The sequence below is a fragment of the Takifugu flavidus genome, chromosome 12 (assembly GCF_003711565.1).
Source record: "Takifugu flavidus isolate HTHZ2018 chromosome 12, ASM371156v2, whole genome shotgun sequence".
Classification (NCBI taxonomy): domain Eukaryota; kingdom Metazoa; phylum Chordata; class Actinopteri; order Tetraodontiformes; family Tetraodontidae; genus Takifugu; species Takifugu flavidus.
In genome coordinates this window covers 13,752,102-13,774,691 of record NC_079531.1, presented here as the reverse complement: position 1 = coordinate 13,774,691, position 22,590 = coordinate 13,752,102, and the positions used below count along the sequence as shown (strand labels likewise).

Below are 22,590 nucleotides of genomic sequence, written 5' to 3'. Positions count from 1 at the left end.
GGACTTTGAATTCTTACTTTATCTGCAAAGCTAAAAGCACTAGAACAAACATGGTGTGACAAAGCTGCCAGTTGGCAGGTGAATATCGGAGCAAGGTATCTAACAGGAGGATGGACTCAACGGCAGGATTGATTGGTTACATCCATCCATCCATCACCCATCCATCATCCACCCATCCAATCCCATCATCCAGCCATCCATCCATATCCATCCATCATCCATCCATCATCCATCCATCATCCATCCATCATCCAGCATCCACCCATCCATCAGCCATCAGCCATCCATCCACCATCCATCATCCAGCATCCATCATCCATCATCCATCCATCCATCCAGCATCCATCCATCATCCATCCAGCAGCCATCCATCATCCATCCATCAGCCATCATCCACCCATCCATCATCCATGCCATCCATCATCCACATCCATCATCCATCATCCATCATCCATCAGCCATCCATCCATCCATCATCCAGCATCCATCCATCCACCATCCATCATACATCATCCACCCATCCATCATCCATCCATCCATCCATCATCCATCATCCATCCATCCACCATCCATCATACATCATCCACAATCCATCATCCATCATCCATCCATCACCATCCATCATCCATCATCCACCATCCATCATCCATCATCCATCCATCATCCATCATCCATCATCCATCATCCATCCATCCATCATCCATGCATCCATCCGGCTCCTCTCAAAGCAGGGGAGCAGCGACTTCTACTCCGAGCTCCTCCAGGATGCAGAGCCTCTCAACCTCTCTAGGGGAGGGGCCCAGCCACCCTACGGAGGAAGCTCATTTCAGTCGCTTGTACCCGTGACTTGTTCTTCTTGTTCAAAGCTCATGACCATAGGTGAGGGTAGGAACGAAGATCGACCGGTAAATCGAGAGCTTTGCTTTTTGGCTCAGCTCTTCTTTCACCACTACGGACCGGAGCACGGACCGGACCACTACGGAGGTCCACATTACTGCGGACGCCGCACCGATCCGCCTGTCGATCTCCTGCTTCTCATTCTTCCCTCACTCATGAACAAGACCCTGACGTACTTGAACTCCTCCACTTGGGGCAGGATCTCCTCCTTGACCACCTCCACCTTTTTGCGGTGATCGAGGTCAAGGGCCGATGATGAAACATCCAGCTCAAGAAACATCCAGCCAGTGCTGGTTTCCATGGAGCCTCACCTGACCCCATATAGGGGCATCTCATGCAGTTAGCTCCCCAGAATTTCCCCACACGAGTGCAGCAGCAGACATGCTTGGTGACGTTTCTGTAGAAGGGTCCAGAGCAGGAGGAGGGACCCAGACCAGAGCTTGGAACCCAATAACAATGACCCCGCTCCTCTGATATTGCTAACTGGGCTGAGGACATAAGAGGCAAAAGTACTAGTTAGGATCAGATATTGGAACTGGAATCCTGACATAGGCCAAGGCACCAGTACAGCTTGGGATGCAAAAATAGGAACATGTGATTCTCCTCATCCAACTTGGAGGTCAAAGACATACTGAAGGACATTACTAAGTAGCTTTAGTCTGATTCACCAGTTAACCAATGGCACTGGATCCCAGACAGACAAGAATAAGGTAGCATTACCATCTCCTCAATACTGCTCAGAATAAAGCAGAACATCCATCAGGCGTCCATGAAACCACCTGAGCTCCAGAGTTTAACCACATTCCTCTGACAGTAGTCAGTGTGTGTGTGTGTGTTAGGGGGGGGGGGGGGGGAGTCACGCCGCCCCAGTGATGGAACGCTCCAGAGTATTTATGAACTCAATCTTAGAATTTAGAGAAACTGTTCCATCTGTTTCTCCGGTGGATTTAGGATGTCCTGCATCATTCTTGGGTTCACTCCAAAGTTGGCAGAGTGTGTGTGTGTGTCTGTGTGTGTGTGGTGTGTGTGTGTGTGTGTGTGTGTGTGTGTGTGCGCGCTACTCACAGACACAGATTCCGTGCGTTGCATCGAGGAGGAAACCTTCCCTACACACACAGCTGTAACTCCCCCTGGTGTTCACACACAGACCATCGACACACAGCCCTGGTTGGAGACACTCGTTCACATCTACACAAACACACACACACACACGTAAACACACACGTTAATGCTTCATGTTCTCTGGTGTTCCCCCAGTTTAAATGGGAAGACTGGTGCTTGAGATTTATACACAAAACCGAGGATGTCTTCAGGGTGTGTGTGTGTGTGTGCGTGTGTGTGTGGTGTGTGTGCGTGTGGTGTGTGTGTGTGTGTGTGTGTGTGCGTGTGAGGTATTCACCAACACAGTGGGTCTCATTGGTGGGTTCAAAGCCAGCAGGACAGCTGTTGTTTTGTCCTTCAAAAGAGGAGAGTCAGATTAATTTTAGAAGTGCTAAAATAAGGAAAAATGTGTTTTTGAACAGATATTTAAAATTCAGTCGTTGTGAGATTGTTGAATGAATGAAAAAAGATTAGAGTTGGAAACAGATGAAGGAAAAGTGTTTTGTTCTGGATTTATAAAAATCTGTCAGTGGTTCTTCTGAGAACTTCCTGTGGTTTCCTCATCTGAAGAGAAGTGCCACAGACTGTGTCTGTAGAGGTGCACAGACAGAAGTGCCACAGACTGCGTCTGTAGAGGTGCCACAGACAGAAGTGCCACAGACTGTGTCTGTAGGGGTGCCACAGACAGAAGTGCCACAGACTGCGTCTGTAGAGGTGCCACAGACAGAAGTGCCATAGACTGCGTCTGTAGGGGTGCCACAGACAGAAGTGCCATAGACTGTGTCGTAGAGGTGCCACAGACAGAAGTGCCATAGACTGTGTCTGTAGAGGTGCCACAGACAGAAGTGCACAGACTGTGTCTGTAAGGTGCCCAGACAAAGTGCCATAGACTGCGTCTGTAGAGGTGCCACAGACAGAAGTGCCATAGACTGTGTCGTAGAGGTGCCACAGACAGAAGTGCCACAGACTGCGTCTGTAGAGGTGCCACAGACAGAAGTGCCATAGACTGTGTCTGTAGAGGTTGCCACAGACAGAAGTGCCATAGACTGCGTCTGTAGGGGTGCCACAGACAGAAGTGCCATAGACTTGTCTGTAGGGGTGGCCACAGACAGAAGTGCCATAGACTGTGTCTGTAGGGGTGCCACAGACAGAAGTGCCACAGACTGCGTCTGTAGGGGTGCCACAGACAGAAGTGCCACAGACTGCGTCTGTAGAGTGCCACAGACAGAAGTGCCACAGACTGCGTCTGTAGAGGTGCCACAGACAGAAGTGCCATAGACTGCGTCTGTAGAGGTGCCACAGACAGAAGTGCCACAGACTGCGTCTGTAGAGGTGCCACAGACAGAAGTGCCACAGACTGCGTCTGTAGAGGTGCCACAGACAGAAGTGCCACAGACTGCGTCTGTAGAGGTGCCACAGACAGAAGTGCCATAGACTGTGTCTGTAGAGGTGCCACAGACAGAAGTGCCATAGACTGCGTCTGTAGGGGTGCCACAGACAGAAGTGCCATAGACTGTGTCTGTAGGGGTGTCACAGACAGAAGTGCCACAGACTGCGTCTGTAGGGGTTGCACAGACAGAAGTGCCACAGACTGCGTCTGTAGAGGTGCCACAGACAGAAGTGCCACAGACTGCGTCTGTAGAGGTGCCACAGACAGAAGTGCCATAGACTGCGTCTGTAGAGGTGCCACAGACAGAAGTGCCACAGACTGCGTCTGTAGAGGTGCCACAGACAGAAGTGCCACAGACTGCGTCTGTAGAGGTGCCACAGACAGAAGTGCCACAGACTGCGTCTGTAGAGGTGCCACAGACAGAAGTGCCACAGACTGCGTCTGTAGAGGTGCCACAGACAGAAGTGCCATAGACTGCGTCTGTAGAGGTGCCACAGACAGAAGTGCCATAGACTGTGTCTGTAGAGGTGCCACAGACAGAAGTGCCATAGACTGTGTCTGTAGAGGTGCCACAGACAGAAGTACCACAGACTGTTAGGTTAGGGTCATGAACTAGGGTTAGGTCATGGACTAGGGTTAGGGTCATGGACTAGGGTAGGGTCATGGACTAGGGTAAGGTCATGGACTAGGGTTAGGGTCATGGACTAGGGTTAGGGTCATGGACTAGGGTTAGGTCATTGATTAGGGTTAAGGTCATGGACTAGGTTAGGGTCATGGACTAGGGTTAAGGTCATGGACTAGGGTTAGGGTCAGGACTAGGGTTAAGGTCATGGACTAGGGTTAGGGTCATGGACTAGGGTTAGGTCATGGACTAGGGTTAGGGTCATGGACTAGGGTTAGGTCATTGATTAGGGTTAGGTCATGGACTAGGGTTAGGGTCATGGACTAGGGTTAAGGTCATGGACTAGGGTTAAGGTCATGGACTAGGGTTAGGGTCATGGACTAGGGTTAGGTCATGGACTAGGGTTAGGTCATGGACTAGGGTTAGGTCATGGACTAGGGTTAGGTCATGGACTAGGGTTAGGGTCATGGACTAGGGTTAGGTCATGGACTAGGGTTAGGGTCATGGACTAGGTTAGGGTCATGGACTAGCGTTAAGGTCATGGACTAGGGTTAGGGTCATGGACTAGGGTTAGGGTCAGGACTAGGGTTAGGTCATTGATTAGGGTTAAGGTCATGGACTAGGGTTAGGGTCTTGGACTAGGGTTAGGTCATGGACTAGGTTAAGGTCATGGACTAGGGTTAGGTCATGGACTAGGGTTAGGGTCATGGACTAGGGTTAGGTCATGGACTAGGGTTAGGGTCATGGACTAGGGTTAGGGTCATGGACTAGGGTTAGGTCATGGACTAGGGTTAGGGTCATGGACTAGGGTTAGGTCATGGACTAGGGTTAGGTCATGGACTAGGGTTAGGGTCATGGACTAGGGTTAGGGTCATGGACTAGGGTTAGGGTCATGGACTAGGGTTAGGTCATGGACTAGGGTTAGGTCATGGACTAGGGATAGGTCATGGACTAGGGTTAGGGTCATGGACTAGGGTTAGGTCATGGACTATGTGTATGAGAGTCCTCGTGTGGACGTACCTTTGTTTTGAGGACAGAGGACACATTGGTCATTGTCCCCCCAGGCCTTCCCAAAGCCTCTGCAGCAATTTTCCTTACTTCTCAGACCACGCAGACGAGAGCTGCACTACACACACACACACACACACACACACACACACACACCACACCACACACACACACACACACACACACACACACTTCATGTCTAAGGTGCAAATTCTCCCCCTTTCTAAATAGAACTTAAAAGGACCTATTGTATGTATAAGTGGGTGGGGCAGCTCAGTCTGTTGAGGTCTGGGCTGACAGACGGAAGGTTGTCGGTTCCAGCCCCAGTGCAGATAAAACAAACCCTAACCCACAATTGCTCATGTAGGGAGCAATTATCAAAAATAATAAAGCATTTTATTATTCTTGACAGTTATTCACTATTACTCCACAACAACAAAAGTATTAATAATGTCTTAGCAGATTTTTTAGCAGCATAGCTAACGCTAACCCTCTAAGGGGGACAGACATCAATGTTGGAAAAAAATACAAATAATACAAAAGTATTTCTTTGTTCTTTTTAAATGAATCAAAAACATAGGAGAGGACAACTGAGTGCATGAATATTTGAATACAAGGAGATTAGATTGTGTTTTCTAACTAGACAAAGTAAATCAAGTTAAAGTTAAAAATTAAAAGAATTCGGAGAAATTCTCAGAACTTTCTGACAGAATACTCAGTTAGTGCACCAGATGTTGCAGTTTTGAACCTCTGGAACATTTTAAGGGCCCTCTGGAGATATCACATGTCAGTAATTTGACATTTCAGAGGCCCCTTTACAACCTGAAACTCAGAACTGGTTTTTCTTGACGGGAACCAAATCTGTCTGTTTTATTTTAATCGGTTCTTTTAAGCCACAATTCTAAATGGCACAAACTTTTGTTTATTCCAACAATCCAAACATCAACCTAAAAATGAAAAATCCTAAATTTGAACTTTTAAAAGGTTTAAACGGGTCAAGAAGTCCCTCTCAACTCACCCGTCCATTCTTCACCTCGCTGAAACAGTACTTGAACTGCTGATTGGTGTTCCTGCCCCCCCAGATCTGGGGCCACCCAACCGCTGGAGCTGGAGCACCTGCTGACCCTGAGGACATGGACGACTCGAGAGCCTGCAAGGCGGGACTGGAATCTGGCACCTGCAGCGAAGCACAAATGGTTCAGTGAGAGTTACCCTAGCAAGGGTACACAGGGAGTACAGGACCAACCTTCTGGACATGGTGGATCTTGACATTGGCCTCTGGGGGGTGATGCACTGTCACCTTTACCATGGTTGGGCTCGGGGCTGCACAAAGTTAACATTGTCTTTGAGGATAAATGGCTGGCGAGGGTAGTATGTATGTTAGCATCAGATCTGAGACTGACTGACCTCCGGCATTTGTCACCTCCTGGAACTGAGAGTGCGAATACACCCAATTGGTTGCGGTGGCAGAGAGCTGCTCTGGCCCGACGATGTTGTTGCTGGAAGAGGGTGCAAGAGCCGTTGTGGTGACAGGTATCTGGCAGAACTTCCCCGTGAAGTTTGGTGGGCAGGAACAGTGATCAGGCCGCAGACAGGAGCCGCCGTTCTTACAGAGCAGAGGACACTGAACTGTGGAGACAACGCCCAGTACTACAACTGTGTCTACTTTTACTGCTTCAAATCACTTTTACTTCACATCACTGGTTTCTATGCTGGTTCTGCTGGACCTCAGTGCTGCTTTTGATCCAGTTGATCACAGCATCCTGTTACAGAGACTGGAACATGTGATTGGGATTAAAGGGACAGCACTAGACTGGTTTAGATCATATTTATCTGATAGATACCAGTTTGCTCATGTCCATGGTGTTCCCTCCTCATACAGTAGGGTTAGCCATGGAGTTCCTCAAGGTTCTGTACTCGGACCAATCCTCTTCACCTTGGACATGCTTCCCTTAGGGAACATTATTCGGCAGCATGGGATAAATTTTCATTGTTATGCTGATGACACTCAGCTCTATTTATCCATGAAACCCGAGGAGACAGAGAAGTTAGTGGAGCTCCAGACCTGTCTTAAAGACATAAAGTCCTGGATGTCTTCAAATGTCCTCCTCCTTAACCCAGGAAAAACTGAGGTCATGGTGTTTGGTCCTGAACCTCTCAGGGATAGATTAGATCACATGATCACCCTAGATGGGATCTCATTAACATCTAGTCTCTCTGAGAGGAATCTCAGAGTAACCTTTGATCAAAATCTCTCCTTCAACTCACACATTAAATTAGTCTCTAGAAGTGCCTTTTTTCACCTGAGGAACATCTCAAAGATCAGGAAGCTACTGATGTGGCAGGTTAACATCTTAGTTCTGCTGCTAGAGGCCGAGGCTGCCGGGGTCCAGAACCATGATCACCTGATCACCAGGCTGCTGGCCCCTGCTGGGTCCTCCCCTCCTCTCCTCTCCTCTCTCCTCCCCTCCCCTCCCCTCCCCTCCCCGCCCCTCCTCTCCTCTCTCTCCTCTCCTCTCCTCTCTCCTCTCCTCTCCTCCCCTCTCCCCTCCTCTCCTCTCCTCTCCTTCCCCTCCCCTCCTCCTCTCCCCTCCTCTCCTCTCCTCTCCTCCCCTCCCCTCCCCTCCCCTCCCCGCCCCTCCTCTCCTCTCCTCTCCTCTTCTCCCCTCTCCCTCCCCTCCTCTCCTCTCCTCTCCTCCTCCTCCCCTCTCCCCTCCCCCCTCCCCCCTCCCCTCCCCTCCCCTCCTCCTCCTCTCCTTCCTCCTCTCCTCTCCTCTCCTCTCCTCTCCTCTCCTCTCTCCTCCTCTCCTCCCCTCCCCTCTCCCTCCCCTCCCCTCCCCTCCTCTCCTCTCTCTCTACCCCCCCCCCCCATCAGCAGGAGGGTCCCCCTATATGAGCCTGGTCCTGCTCCAGGTTTCTTCCTGTTAAAGGGGAGTTTTTCCTGCCACTGTTGTTGGTTGGGGGTCAGGCCCTGGGAATCTGGAGAGGGTCTAGAGACGGATTTGATTGTAACAGACGCTTTATAAATAAAAATTGATTGATTGATTCAGTGCTTGATCAGCTACACAAAAAAATATATAAATTTTTATGAAACTGAAGGTGACCACACACACACACACACACACACACACGCACACACACACACACACGTTCCAATATCCCAGAGAGCACCTTCTTAAACATATTACATTGTCCAGCCCCAGACCCTCGACTTTAACTCAAGTCTAAACTGAAACAAAATGTCTGATTGCTGGAAATTTGCTGGGAAAAAGAACAAGTATAAAAAACCACACAGACACACACATAGACACTAGGCCAACACTAACACACATCCATCATGTTTACTGCTGGGCAGAAAACACACAGCTGTTGCTAGGAGAAGGCTGGGTGGAGACTTAGGTGTGGACCTGGACCAGGCTCCAACAGGTCTAGCTTCGTTATGAGCAACATGAAGGAACCATGAAGGTTTGATCAGAAGTCACGGAGATGAGAAGAATTGATCATCTGATTTTATGAACCAGTAAACAAACCCAGTCTCACCATCAGAGCACGCTGATAGCTACTGGAGGTTCTTCAGAGATGTTGTTCCACTTGGAAACTCTGAGGAGTTTCCTTATCATGATCAACAAAATGTTGTTATTCTTTGGTCATTATTGATTGATTGATTTAATTGAATCTATGATCACAGTTTAAAGCATCAACATCTCTACATCATCTGCTTAATCCAACAAAATCTTCAAATATTTATTCTACGTTTGGAATCAAGTTAAACTCTGTGTGAGTGTACTGTTTATATCACACACACACACACACACCACACACACACCACACACACACACACACACCCACACACCCCCACACCCACACCCACACACACACACACACACACACACACACATTAAAGCTGGATATCTAGCTATTTCACTAACAAGTGGGTGCCATACATCTATACACCAACCATCCTCCCAGCCTGCAGGAGGCCAAAGTTGATCAATCTTACACTTAGTTCTTGGGCTATATCCCTAAAATACAACGTTTTTCTGTGTTTACAGCTTCTCTTGTAATTGTGTAATTGTGTAATTGATTCCTTTAGAGCAGGGGTCCCCACACTTTTTTCCTGTGAGGGCCACATAACCTTTCCCTTCTCTGATAAGGGGCCGGGCGCAGTTTGTAACAGAAAAAGTGGGAGGATTGCAGGGGTGCCTAAACGTAAAAAAATATTGTTTTCAAGAAAGCACAATCAAATAACCCTTTCTGGATTCTTCACAGAGCAAAAGTCAGGAAATAAACAATAACACTATTAATGAAATAAATAATAACCAAACAACCCTCTCTGGTTTCTTCACATAGGAAAAGTCCATGGAACATAAACTTTCTGTTGTGCTGTGCACAATCTTAACAGGTCCAAGTTCAGCTTAGTTGTCAGAGCAGAATCTCTTACTTAAATGACTCATATGAGCAGTCTCTAAAGTCCAACTTTATTATCAAATACAAATACACATATATGAAAAAAAAAATCAAAATGCTTTCTGGTATTGTTCAGGGGGCCAGACCACATGTGGAGGCGGGCCGTATCCGGCCCACGGGCCGTAGTTTGTGGACCACTGCTTTAGAGGGTGTGGTTTACCCAGTTTTCTGCTTATGCTAGCTGCTGCCTCACCTGCAGCTAATCAGTGTGATTGGGAATCAGCCAATCAGCGTCACATCGTTTCATCATTGCCGTTGGTAACCGAGTGTTCACGTACTCTGCAACTGCGCTGTACTTAACTTACTTTCCTGTTTTCTCTCTCCAGAGGTCTCAACAATCAGGACACGATTGCTCTTTTGTAAATTAAATCTTTTCTCCTCTGGATTTTGTCTCCTGTCTGCATTTTGGGGTCCCACCTTTGAGCTACCCCAAAATAGTTTCTATGCACTTTCCAGGGCTTGCACCTCTCTTGTCAACAGGTAACAGTTTGCTTTATTAACTGTATTCAGGGGATGATCTTAATTCTCTGTGCACAACAGAAGACTGGACGAGTGCTTCCCCTGCGGTCCAGGAGGACGGTCAAGCTTTTTGGACAGTTTCTGCCTGCTTTGGGGTCCAGGAGAAAACAGAGACCTGACAAGTCACTGCAGAGGTGCAGAAAATGGGGATGTGCCAGATGATTCCAACCCTCTTCAGAGGAGTCGGGGAGTTCTCTGTCTGTTGTCTGCCAGGTGTCTCCAGGGCTGCAGGTATTAATCAGCTATTGATTGTATTAAACTCTGATAATCCTGCGCTCCAACATCAACTGGCCATGTGCCACTCTCCCTTCAGCCCGCCGGATCAAACTCATGCTTTCATCCAGTGTGTTGCCAGGTTACCGACTCAGAGTTAAGGGTTAACCCTAACCCTAACCCTAACCCTAACCCTCAGGTGGCTTCATGAAGCTAAAACACACTTTCCCATCTCTGGGTTGACAAATTCAGGGTTTTCACTAAACCTGCTTTCTGAAACGTTCCTGTAAGTTTAGTCCAGAAACCAAAGCCAAATCCAACCGTGAACAGGTGAACGTGCGCATGAGACCAGCCAACGTTTGTTCCAAATGAAGTTTCTTCCAGTCAGGAGAAACTTTGAAGCTCCAGAAGCATGAATGAGGGTGGGGGGGTGACCTTTAAACCATGTGATGTCATCACCCCCAAGTGCTGTTGCAGACTGTGTGTGTGTGTGTGTGTGTGTGTGTGTGTGTGTGTGTGTGTGTGTGTGTGTGTGAAAATAAAAATGAAAGCCACATGTTGGTGTCGTGCCTTCCACCCTGTTGGTTCCTCTTTGTCTCAACCATTTCACCACAACAACAGATAAACAAACAATACGTGTGTGTGTGTGTGTGCGCGCGCACGTGTTTCGATGATGTCACTGTTTGCTGGCTCAGCTTCAGGCCTGGGAGATGACCATCATAAAGATGCTGCCTCAAACATGGAGTTCAGACAGAAGAGCAGATGTTTGAGCAGAAAATTAAAGGAAGGTTTTTTTGAGAGTTTTAGCTGAGAGCTTCTCAGATCAAAGCTCAAACTGAGAGCTGCTCAGATCAAAGCTCAAACGGAGAGCTGCTCAGATCAAAGCTCAAACGGAGAGCTGCTCAGATCAAAGCTCAAACTCGTCACAGATCCCGGAGGTGTGACCGTGTCAGCGTTGGAGACAGCGTCTACCTGCGGCTCTTCTGGAGCTGCAGGGCTCCAGAGGCTCCATTTGTGCTGCTCTCTTCCACACTTACATACTCTGAAGCCTGAGTGCCGGGCGCCGTCCGGCCTGCCGGCTCCTCCCTCGCCGCTGTAGAGCGTGGTCACGTTGCCTTGCTTGCAGTAGTTGACACATTGCCTCTGGAAGCAGTGCACCGTGCAGGTCGTTGGAGTGAACGTCAACTTGATCCTCTCAGCTCCTCCCGTCTGTCCATCAACTGACAGAAGACACATGAGGAGGATGGAGAGGGATGAGCACGCCATGTCGTCCCCACGGTTCCTCACACTTCCTCGTGATCCTTAGAGCTCCCCTGAGCGGTTCACATCTGACTACTGACTCCTGGAGCTACCCCCTCTGACTCCCTCTCCCTGACTCGCCCTCTCCCTCTCTCTCCCTCTCTAGTGTTTGGGCTCTTTTCTCCCTCCTTTTTTCTATGACGCTCATTTTGACTGCATTACAGAGAGGGGGGGGGGAGAGGGAGGGGGAGAGAGAGGTGGGAGCGAGGGAGGGGGAGAGAGGGAGGAGTGAGGGGGGGGAGAGGGGGGGGAGAGAGGGGGGAGGGGGGGGGAGAGGGGGAGAGAGAGAGGGAGGAGAGAGGGAGAGAGGGAGAGAGAGAGAGGGAAGAGAGGGGAGGAGGGGGGGGAGAGAGGGGAGGGAGAAGAGGGGGGGGAGAGAGAGGGAGGAGGGGAGGGAAGGGGGAGGGGGAGTGGAAGAGGAGGGAGGGAGTAGGGGGAGGAGGAGGAGGGGGAGAGAGAGGGAGGGGGCGAGCGAGGGAGAGGAGAGAGAGAGAGGGGGTAGAGAGATAATTAAAAGCAGTGAGCAGCTCCAGACTAAATGTTTAGCAGATCTGTTCTCTCGTTCTTCAGATTTTAGATTCATCTTTTTATCAGCAGTTCTCTTGTTTTTTAAGAAATAGCACATTTTTAAACCCTAACAAACCCTCCCCCCACACACACACCCACACCCACAAACAACACACACACACACACACACCACCACACACACACACACGGGTGTGTTCTGGTGGAAAAAAGGCTGTTGTTTTTTTTTTCTACTGCTGTTTTGGTATGATCTCATGTCCTGCGCACACACACCACACACACCCACCCCCACCACCACAACACACCCACCCCCACCACACACACACACACACACCCCCAGCACAAACACATTACATCATCACCATGACACACTCCACCTGTCATCAGAATCCCATTAATCTGGATTTAGATGTAAATCTGGTGTCCTTCACTCCAGCCTCTGAAACTGTTGCACCAGTTGAACTCTGACCTTTGGGCTCGGCACTGGGAATGTTTGATCAGTCTTTCCATCTCCGTCACATTCCTGTGTTCTCTGGTCCCAGCTGGACAATAACAGGAACTGTTTCCTGTTCTAATCACAACACTCGGGCCAGACTACCATTCACTTCTCTGAAAACAAGCCTGTTCCATGAACATCGTAGCGTTCCCTCTGCTCCCAGGGTTAGCATTGTGGCTCCAGAGGGTTAGCATTGTGGCTCCAGAGGGTTAGGGTTAGCATTGTGGCTCCAGAGGGTTAGCATTGTGGCTCCAGAGGGTTAGGGTTAGCATTATGGCTCCAGAGGGTTAGCATTGTGGCTCCAGAGGGTTAGGGTTAGCATTATGGCTCCAGAGGGTTAGGGTTAGCATTATGGCTCCAGAGGGTTGGCATTATGGCTCCAGAGGGTTAGGGTTAGCATTGTGGCTCCAGAGGGTTAGCATTGTGGCCCCAGAGGTTAGGGTTAGCATTGTGGCTCCAGAGGTTAGGGTTAGCATTGTGGCCCCAGAGGTTAGGGTTAGCATTGTGGCTCCAGAGGTTAGGGTTAGCATTGTGGCTCCAGAGGTTAGGGTTAGCATTGTGGCTCCAGAGGTTAGGGTTAGCATTGTGGCCCCAGAGGTTAGGGTTAGCATTGTGGCTCCAGAGGTTAGGGTTAGCATTGTGGCTCCAGAGGTTAGGGTTAGCATTGTGGCCCCAGAGGTTAGGGTTAGCATTGTGGCTCCAGAGGTTAAGGTTAGCATTGTGGCTCCAGAGGTTAGGGTTAGCATTGTGGCCCCAGAGGTTAGGGTTAGCATTGTGGCTCCAGAGGTTAGGGTTAGCATTGTGTGTGATGTCATATATGGCTGTCAGGTTCATTATTCTGCCATTCAGTCTGATTTATAAGGTTGTGATGGAGTTCGGGGCTTTAATCATAAAGCAACCTACTATGGGATGGAAGCTTGTATTACAGCTGCGTTTACACAGTAATTACTAGGGGTTTAAGTCAATTTTGGGGGAACTGACCTGCTTGTTAGTTAATAGTTAACACATATTACTCGTTTGACAACAGAAGAGTCGAAGAGTGTGAGAACCATTATGACAACACGGTATTGCTACGATCATTTGTTAAGCTTTTATTTAAAGTAAATGCTAGCTAATGAACAAACACAGCCTTCATAGCTTGGAAAATATGTCCAAAAATCAAAATACAGCTAAAAAATGAAGCATCGGAAAAACCAAAGAACACATTCTAGAAAGCTTCAGGATTTTTTTACTCAGAAAGTCAGAAAAGCTGTAGAAGATGAATGTTTGTGAGGTTTGGTTCTAATCAGAGGAGGTTTGTTGACATCTGGATCAGATGAAAGGAATTCCTGCTCAATCTGACTGTCAGGAGGAATTCAACCGTCACATTTATCAAATATGGTTTTGGATGATTTTCTCATCAACAGCTGTGGAAACTGCAGCAACAGCAGAGCCAGATTATTGCTAACAGACAAATCCAAAAGGCAGGATGAGGATTTTTGTCAGGGTGGAGTGAACAACATCTCCCCCTCCTGCACTTGGCCTGAGGGATGCAGGAACATCAGCTTTCAGGCTCTCTAGGCCAGCGGTCCCCAACCACCGGTCCACGGACCAGTACCGGTCCGCGACCCGGTGGTTGGGGACCACTGCTCTAGGCAACCTTCTACATTAATGTGCGTGTGGACGGACCTGCGGGGGAGGGCAAATGGACGCCGTACTCGCCCTTCCTCCTCGTGCTTCTTGGTATCAATGATGATGATGATGATGCCACAGACAGTTTCTTCCTCTCCTTCTCGATGTGATTCATCAGCGCAGTGGCCATCTTGGCTCCTCTTCCTCCCCTTACCAGCGTCTTCCTCATCAGCAGGGCCTGGGCCTCCCTCAGGCTGCCACAAGCAAAACACAGGCTTTAACATTTTGGGATGCGAGTTATTATGCTATGCTAAGCTAACAGGTAGCATGGCTAGAAATGACGTGTCTTTAATGCCACACAAAGTGAGGCCAAATCAGGGTTTCATTCTGAGACTATAGTTCAGGACGTTTGCACAGGTCCATTGAATGATTTGGGTTCTTTTCAGACAGCTGGAAAACAACATCTGGATTCTCAACTCAAACCCGTCAAGGCATCATGAAGACGCACCCTAACCCTAACCCCTAACTAACCATAGCCCTAACTAACCCTAACCATTCTAACCCCAACCCCTAACTAAGCATAGCCCTAACTAATCCTAAACCCTAACCCCTAACTAACCCTAACCATTCTAACCCCAACACCTAACTAACCATAGCCCTAACTAAGCCTAACCCATTCTAACCCTAACTAATCCTAAACCCTAACTAACCAAAACCAATCCTAACCCCAACTAACCCTAACCCCTAACTAACCCTAACCAATTCTAACCATAACTAACCCTAACCCCTAAGCAATCCTAACCCTGACCCATTCTAACCCCAACCAACCCTAACTAACCCTAACCCATTCTAACCCCAACCAAGCCTAAACCCTAACTAACCCTAACCAATTCTAACCATAACTAACCCTAACCCCTAACCAATCCTAACCCTGACCCATTCTAACCCCAACCAACCCTAACTAACCCTAACCCATTCTAACCCCAACCAACCCTAAACCCTAACTAACCCTAACCAATCCTAACCCTAACCCCAACCTCCAGGCTTGGGACCTCTGAGAGGAACCAGCCTTCATTACAGTATTCCAGGTGCTGTGTAACCACTTGCAGAGCTCCCCCTGCTGGCCAAACGCAGCACTGCTCCTTTTAACAGGACCCAGTTTGGGTGGGTGTTTGTTGCTGGAGCCCACAGGTAGACGGACTGCAGCACCATGTCTCACCTCAGAGGACGGTTTTTCCTGTCTGCCGTCACTGGATGAGAGCCAGACCTGGACTTTGATGTGGCCCTGCTGTCTGAGTCCATGTTCTGGACTGTGGAGACCTGGACAGAGGTGTGGTTTGGACCCAGCCTTGTCTTGTATTCTTCATGATCAGGATTCTGACTGGTCTTTAAATGAGGTCTTTGAGACCTTGGAGCTTCCTGCTGGATCTCCTCAGAGCTTCCTGTCCATGTCGGGTGGTGGAACTCAGGAGTGGTGTGATTGGCCATCTGGCTCAGCTCTTCTGAAGAGGACGGGTCCCTTTCAGGTCTGAACTCGGACTGTGGCTCCTCTTCTGGACTCAGGACCGTGGTTCTGCTCGGTCTTGCTGTTGCCATGCTTCTATGGTTATGAATGGGTCTGGTTGAGGTTAGTGGTCCTGGTTCTGAAGGACTGAAAGACGGTACGAGGAAACACTTGGAAAAGTGCTGACAGGAAGTGTTGCTACGGCAACGTTGAGGACATCTGACTGTAGAAATGGGAGAAGTGTATATAAGAGAGAGATTTGATTTTTCAAAAACTCAATTTAATTTATGTCAATTTTAGAAGAACAAAACCATGATCCAAACAAAAAGAACACAATATTCAGTTGAGGCCGCCTCCTCCTCCTCCTCCTCCCTCCAGGTGGACCAAGCCAAGTCCTCGACTCTCATCCTCCTCTGGCCGTTCCTACACTCCAGGCCCAAGAAAAAGTGAGAGGGGGGCATGTGCATGTCCCGTGACCTGTGCGTGACCCGTGTCCTGTGTGTGACCCGTGTCCTGTGCGTGACCCGTGTCCTGTGTGTGACCCGTGAATGTGCGTGACCCGTGACCTGTGCGTGACCCGTGTCCTGTGTGTGACCCGTGACCTGTGCGTGTCCCGTGTCCTGTGCTGACCCGTGTCTGTGCGTGACCCGTGACCTGTGCGTGTCCCGTGTCCTGTGCATGACCCGTGTCCTGTGCGTGACCCGTGACCTGTGCGTTGTCCATGTCCTGTGTGTGACCCGTGACCTGTGCGTGACCCGTGTCCTGTGCGTGACCCGTGACCTGTGCGTGTCCCGTGACCTGTGCGTGACCCGTGACCTGTGCGTGTCCCATGTCCTGTGTGTGACCCGTGACCTGTGCGTGACGGGTGGTCCCCAGAATCGCTGCTCATCCTGGACGCGGACTTCACGCTTCCGTGACCCACAATCCCCCCCCAGCCGGGGCGCACTCCTCCACGGACACACCGGCCAGTGGAGAGTTTAACGGCGTGTCTGCGGGTGAGTTTCGGAGACTCCCGGCGCCGCCGCCATGACCGGCATGGCAACCGTGGCCGCCAAACAATCCCAACAAAGAGAGCGAACAAACAATCAAAACTACAGAAAAGTGCTCCCCAATGGGATTAAACCCCCCCAGTGTGATAATTAAGATTAGGGGATAGAAAATGTTTGGAAAAACACTATATATCACTCACTCCACCACGGAGAGGGGGAGGGGGGGGGGGGGGAGGGAGAGGAGGAGGGGGAGGTGGGAGGGGGGAGAGAGGAGGGGGAGAGAGGGGAGAGAGAGGGAGGGGGGGGGAGAGGCGGAGAGAGGGAGGGGAGGGGGGAGGAGAGAGAGGAGAGCAGAGAGGGGGAGAGAGAGGGGAGAGAGGAGGGGGAGAGAGGAGAGAGGGAGGAGGGGGGGGGGGGAGGGGGAGAGGGAGAGAGAGAGGGGGAGAGAGAGGGGAGAGAAGAGAGGGGGGAGAGGAGGGAGAGGGGGGGGGAGGGGAGAGAGGGGGAGAGGAGAGAGAGGAGAGAGAGAGAAGAGAGGGGGAGAGAGCAGAGAGAGAGGAGGGGGGAGAGGAGAGAGGGAGAGGGAGAGAGGAGGGGGAGAGAGGAGAGGGAGAGGGGGAGAGAGAGGGGGAGGAGAGAGAGGGAGGGGGAGAGGGCAGAGGGGGGAGCGGGTGGGAAGGGGAGAGGGAGGGAGAGAGGGGAGAGAGAGGGAGAGCAGAGAGGGGGAGAGAGGGAGAGCAGAGAGGGGGAGAGAGGGAGAGGGGGTGGGAGGGGGGGAGAGGAGGGGGAGAGAGGAGAGGGAGAGCAGAGAGAGGGGGGAGAGGGAGAGAGGAGGGGGAGAGAGGAGAGAGAGGAGAGGGAGAGAGGGAGAGGGGGAGGAGAGGGGAGGAGGAGGGGGAGAGAGGAGAGAGAGGGGGGAGAGGGAAGAGAGGAGGGGGAGAGAGGGAGAGGGGGAGAGAGGAGGGGGAGAGAGGGGGAGAGAGCAGAGAGAGGGGGGAGCTTGTAATGCTAATCACACGAGGCTAATCTGAAGTTTGCTGTTGTGCAGGTCAGAGGTCAGAGGTCAGCGTGTGGGTCACACAGGTGTTAGCAGTAGCTGCACTCACCTGTGGGGCAGCGTCTGGTCATGTGACAGCAGAAAAGGCCACAGACGGGACTGCAACAGAGGGGGGGGGGGGGGATTTATGGAGAGATGTTTGCAGTTCAATCAGAGACTTTAAAGGGTTTATAGAAGCCACCGGAGCATCTTTCAGGGCTGTTTTCTTAAACATTCCAGTTTACAATGCCACTGATTCCAAATATACTCTTAAATATTTTAAGCATTATTTTAAGCATGTGTCACTCTGAATATTAAAGGCTTAAAATAATAAAGAAGCCTTTTTGTTGATCACCTGTAGACGACATTCAGGACGGCTCAAGGTCCAATCAAGACAAACCAGAACCATTTAAGAACACACTAACGGGCTGGAAGTAAACGACTTTAATCTCGTTAAATAACATTTACATCTGTCATAGACGGAAACATCCTCATTGTCGATCAGTGAGCTCAAAACTTAAAAACAAAACTGACAAATGTCCATTTTGTTCTTTGAGTTTGATTTTTGAAACCAAATCATTTAAATGTGGGTTTTACGTTGTTGTGGAATCCTCAGCTAGCGTCACAAACAAACAAACAGGAGCCTCGTGTCGTCGATGCCGGCGAAGAATCTGACCACAATCGGACCAATCAGATCAGAGGGAAGCCTCATCAACATCTGGAGGATTCCACATGTTGGGTCACCTCTGCTGACCCCGGGTCAGCTGTGCCAGAACGCCGCTGCGTCTAAAATGCTAACCTGATTCTGCTCCCTGCTCAGGGAACAGAACACATGACCTACTGAGCGTAGCCGTAGCATCACAGCAGAAATCATGACTGATTAGCTTCACCTGTCGCTCCTCCTGTGCTCGCCAGAGAATAAAGAATGATACATGTTCCTGGGGAGGGAGACGTGAATGTGCGTTGCTCCTCACAATGCATTATGGGAGATATTCGTTTACCATACAGGGAACATTCAGAGACTGATCAGCTGCACACAAAGGGGTGTGTGTGTGTGTGTGTGTGTGTGTTTCCTCAACAACTTGTTTAAGAGAACTCAATTAGCAGGTCAACTTCAGGTCAAACATTAAACTGACCTCACACAGGTGTATCAAGTAGAGAGAGAGAGAAAACACAGGCTGTGTGTGTGTGTGTGTGTGTGAGTAATGTTTAAATCCTCAGTGTTCACACAGCCCCCCCCCACACACACACACACATACACACTCTTGTTTATTCAGTGTGACTGAAACAACCCTCCCACTTACATTCCTTTAGTACAATTAGCGAGATTAGCCACAAAGCTAATGACATATTAGCATGGGGCACAGCCTGACCGCAATATCTAAAAAAAGGGGAAAAAAAAGCTCGTGACAATTAGCTCCTTTGCTTCGTTTACCTGTTAGCATCAAAGCCTGTCATATCGGAGGTAGATATCGCCCCCTCTGGTGTGACGCGGTATTGCAAGGCATGAGTATCTCCAGCTCGCAGTGATGTCAGAAATCCAATCAAAATTCAATAAAATAATTACAAAAATGGGATTTTAAGACATCAGTCAGCAGCAGAAACCCGTTAATAGTGCTAACGGGCTAATTTGGCAGCGTCTGGGATTTCCATTTTTTACTAGGCTAATTGTATTCATGGCATGTTTGGACACGCTAATATTTATCTGGGTCCAATATCTGGATTCGGCTGCGGTGAAGACCTTCAGACTGAAATGTGAAGGACTCTGCTGGTTCGTCTGTGCTGCTCACCCGTCCACAGTGGCCCTCCTCTCGCCGATCGGCCCCCCGGGTCCCCGCGGTTCCGCTGCGGGCTTTGGGGCTCTCTCCGCGGGGACAGGACGCTGCTCAGCAGCGCTGTGGACACTCAACATCCAGCTGGTCCAAACGCACCACACACGCAAGCGCATGACGCCAAAGCTGCCAGTTTCACGCAACTTTCTCCAAATAACTTCGGTTTAATGTCCCATCGCCGTGGTCACGTGGTCCCCTCGCGCCCCATTGGCTGAACATAAAGGCGCTTTACCCAATCAGAGTCCACAGCAGTGCGAGTTTTTAAATGTGAATCTATACCAACGCTAAATAAGTTACTAATTATCACACATCTGTTGTAGTTTAGCTTTAGTTAAAACGAATTTATGAGCACTATTAAACTACAGTATTGGACATTTTTAAACTATTGTGACGCCACCAACATCTCTGGCATCTACTGACGTCACCGGGTCTTCTGCAGCTGCCGGAAGTGACGTCATCGTGGCAGCTAACTTGGTCGTAACTGGTGCAGATCGTGGGGGTCTTTACTCTTCAGATTGAAACCAAATCTTTCAGTTATCAAAACATTTGGATTCGTTTCAGAAGATCGATTAAATGTGTGAACTTGCCTCTGTGTTAGCCTCAGCTAGCTCGTCCACCCGAACACTCGGCTCTACTCCGAAGCTAGCATTGTAGCTAGCTAGCATTGGAGCAGGATGGATCTTTTTGGTGACTTGCCGGAACCCACACAGTCCCCTAGTAAGTTTAACTGCGAATGCATTTGATTATTTCAGCAAAAACAACTCAAGTATTTTGTGTTGACGTCAGAAAATGAGAACCTCAGCTACGGGAACCATTTCAATAATTCCAGGAACTGGAGAGCTGTCAGGAGGTCCGTCCATACCTCCAACAGAATGGCTCCTGAACGCACCTTACACGTTCTCACCAAATTTGGGTTTAATTCTTGTGTTTCTGTCAGCTCCTGTTTCCACAACGTCACTCCAGATCACCAAAGAGAAAGAAAGTGAAACGAAAACACTGAAACGAAAACGGGATGCTGAGGAGGAGGAGGAGCGCAGCCAGACCAAAGTTTGTAAAGAAGGTTTTCAGCTCTTCCACCATCATGTTTGCTCCTCCTTCATTGGCGAGTACATCAGCCAGTGTGGCGTGCAGCGTTGACCGGCGTTGTGTTTCAGGGCTCCCCGTGCTGAAGGGCTACGTGGCAGCGCGGCGTGGCGGCGCGATGAGATGCAGGATGCTCACGTGCTGCTGCCTGACATGGGCGCTTGTCTGGCTGCTCTCCCGCACAATGTGTAAGAGCCGAATGGCTGACGGACGGACGGACGTCCAGCCAGAGCTGGTGAGCACGCTCCTGACCTTTCCTGTCCTCTACAGGTGTCGCGTTTCGTACTTTGCAGTATTTGATGGTCACGGTGGCGCTCGAGCTTCTCAGTTTGCAGCAGAGAATCTTCATCAAATCCTGGCCAAAAAGTTTCCCGTCCGTAAGTTCTAAAAGGTCCAAACACACAATGATCCAAGTTCATTTTCCATGTGAAGAAAAGAATGATTTTCATGCACAAAAGGGCTTTTCTATATGTAGCATTAAAAGTGCTGTTAGCGCGCTGCGATGAGAGGTTAGGGTGAGGACCTTCAGTCCTCCAGACCGGAGGTAACGTCTCACCATTAACCTGGAGAGTCAAGCACAGAGGTGTATATTCCTTCCTGAAGTGTGTTGATATTCAGAAGGTTGCTTCTCCATCACTTTAGGAGAAACAGAGAATGTGGACGGCCTGATCCGAAAATGTCTGCTCGACACGTTTCGTCAGACGGATGAAGACTTCCTGAAGAAAGCCTCCAGCCAGTAAGAGCTGATGCGGCGCCCTAATAAACCCTGCCCACAGGTGGAGGTGGCATCAGCATGAAACATCTCAGGGTTTCTGTTTGTGTCAGTGAGATGATGGTTCAGCCCAGCGCGCAGGCACCAACCAGCTGAGCATCCTGTGGTGACGATGCAGCCCTGCAGCTTTTCTCTCTCATCCTCGCTGTCTCTGTCCCGGAAACAGGAAGCCAGCCTGGAAGGACGGCTCCACGGTGACGTGCTTGCTGGCGGTGGATGACGTCGTGTACGTGGCCAACCTCGGGGACAGCCGGGTAGGCCGGGTCGGACCTAGTGCTGCGCTCGTGGTCGACAGTAGTTCCAATGCGCACGTGTTCTCCTGCAGGCTGTGCTCTGTCGGATGGAGTCATCGGGAGCAGGAGGTGGTCAGAAGCCGGTGACTCTGGCGCTCAGTAAAGAACACAACCCGACCATCTACGAGGAGAGGATGAGGATCCAGAAGGCGGGAGGAACCGTCAGGTACAGCACCCTGACCCTGACCTCCTGCCCCGTCTTGCATCTGCTGACGCTTCCTCGCTCTTCCAGGGACGGGAGGGTGCTGGGTGTGCTGGAGGTGTCCCGGTCCATCGGGGACGGCCAGTACAAACGCTGCGGCGTCATCTCCACCCCCGACCTGAGGAGGTGCCGGCTCACAGCCAACGACAGGTGAGGCTCTCAGGTCGCCGTGGGAACAGACTAATGACTGACGGGGCTCTGCTGTCGGCAGGTTCATCATTCTGGCCTGTGACGGCTTGTTTAAAGTCTTCTCTGCTGATGAAGCCGTGAAGTTCGTCCTCAGTGTCCTGCAGGTCCTCCTCTTGTCCAGATAAGAATCCAGTGTTGAGAACGTCGTCATGTGACCAGAGTCCCATTACTAAGACATCGTCACCGCGTCGGCTGACGTGACATTTGTTGATCCGCAGGAGGCCACTGTCGTGCAGCGGACTGGGCTGGTGGAGGCGGAGCTTACAGAGGAGGAGCTCAGGTATGACGCCGCCTGCCAACAGCTGGCCAGCGAGGCGGTGAGGCGGGGCTGCGCCGACAACGTCACTGTCATCCTGGTTTCCCTGGGCTACTGACCACACCCCCATTTCTAGTTCAATAAAACCGTTTGTTTCTTTTTTTGTGACCGATGATCTTCCTTCAGTGTTCACATCCGTCTTCTCCCAGACTTTCCTTATTTCCATGTCACTCAGTATGAACTCGTTCATGTGTCATCCTCTTCCATATTTATCCTTATTAAGCTT

The 22,590-nt window shown here is 50.1% G+C and overlaps 2 protein-coding genes across 5 annotated transcripts; one reads left to right on the top strand and one right to left on the bottom strand.

Annotated features, from left to right (window-relative positions):
* Positions 1 to 1,035: 1,035 nt before the first annotated feature.
* Positions 1,036 to 19,877, bottom strand: LOC130534493 (latent-transforming growth factor beta-binding protein 4). 4 transcript variants are annotated; one of them, XM_057048646.1, is made up of 11 exons: positions 19,468 to 19,877; positions 17,748 to 17,797; positions 15,368 to 15,875; positions 14,206 to 14,402; positions 6,426 to 6,647; positions 6,265 to 6,341; positions 6,037 to 6,195; positions 5,031 to 5,136; positions 2,297 to 2,353; positions 1,963 to 2,085; positions 1,036 to 1,385 (listed from the first exon to the last, which is right to left on the bottom strand). In XM_057048646.1, the coding sequence occupies exons 1-11, from the start codon at positions 19,623 to 19,625 to the stop codon at positions 1,051 to 1,053; spliced, it is 1,992 nt and encodes a 663-aa protein (XP_056904626.1). In that variant the 5' UTR covers positions 19,626 to 19,877; the 3' UTR covers positions 1,036 to 1,050. The 4 variants fall into 4 exon arrangements, 3 of the variants coding, with proteins under 3 accessions (XP_056904626.1, XP_056904627.1, XP_056904628.1); XM_057048647.1 differs by lacking the exon at positions 17,748 to 17,797; XR_008952915.1 differs by lacking the exons at positions 1,036 to 1,385; positions 1,963 to 2,085 and having other exon boundaries at positions 2,337 to 2,353; positions 5,031 to 5,131.
* A 49-nt stretch (positions 19,878 to 19,926) lies between these two features.
* On the top strand, positions 19,927 to 22,472 carry ilkap (integrin-linked kinase-associated serine/threonine phosphatase). Its single transcript, XM_057048649.1, is given in 11 exon segments — positions 19,927 to 20,226; positions 20,447 to 20,569; positions 20,664 to 20,702; positions 20,705 to 20,780; positions 20,863 to 20,969; positions 21,235 to 21,328; positions 21,531 to 21,618; positions 21,690 to 21,823; positions 21,890 to 22,009; positions 22,071 to 22,152; positions 22,267 to 22,472. Coding segments are annotated over 11 exon segments (1,062 nt in total). The 5' UTR covers positions 19,927 to 20,183; the 3' UTR covers positions 22,423 to 22,472.
* The last annotated feature ends 118 nt before the right edge of the window (positions 22,473 to 22,590 follow it).

What these genes read in the sequence shown, in the direction of transcription:
- LOC130534493 (XM_057048646.1), bottom strand. Translation starts at nt 19,625, where the DNA reads ATGCGCTTGCGTGTGTGGTGCGTTTGGACCAGCTGGATGTTGAGTGTC. An exon ending in GGAGGTGACAAATGCCGGAG is followed by an intron (nt 6,342 to 6,425) that starts GTCAGTCAGTCT and finishes AACTTTGTGCAG; the next exon opens with CCCCGAGCCCAACCATGGTA. An exon ending in GCGAGGTGAAGAATGGACGG is followed by an intron (nt 5,137 to 6,036) that starts GTGAGTTGAGAG and finishes GTGTGTGTGTAG; the next exon opens with TGCAGCTCTCGTCTGCGTGG.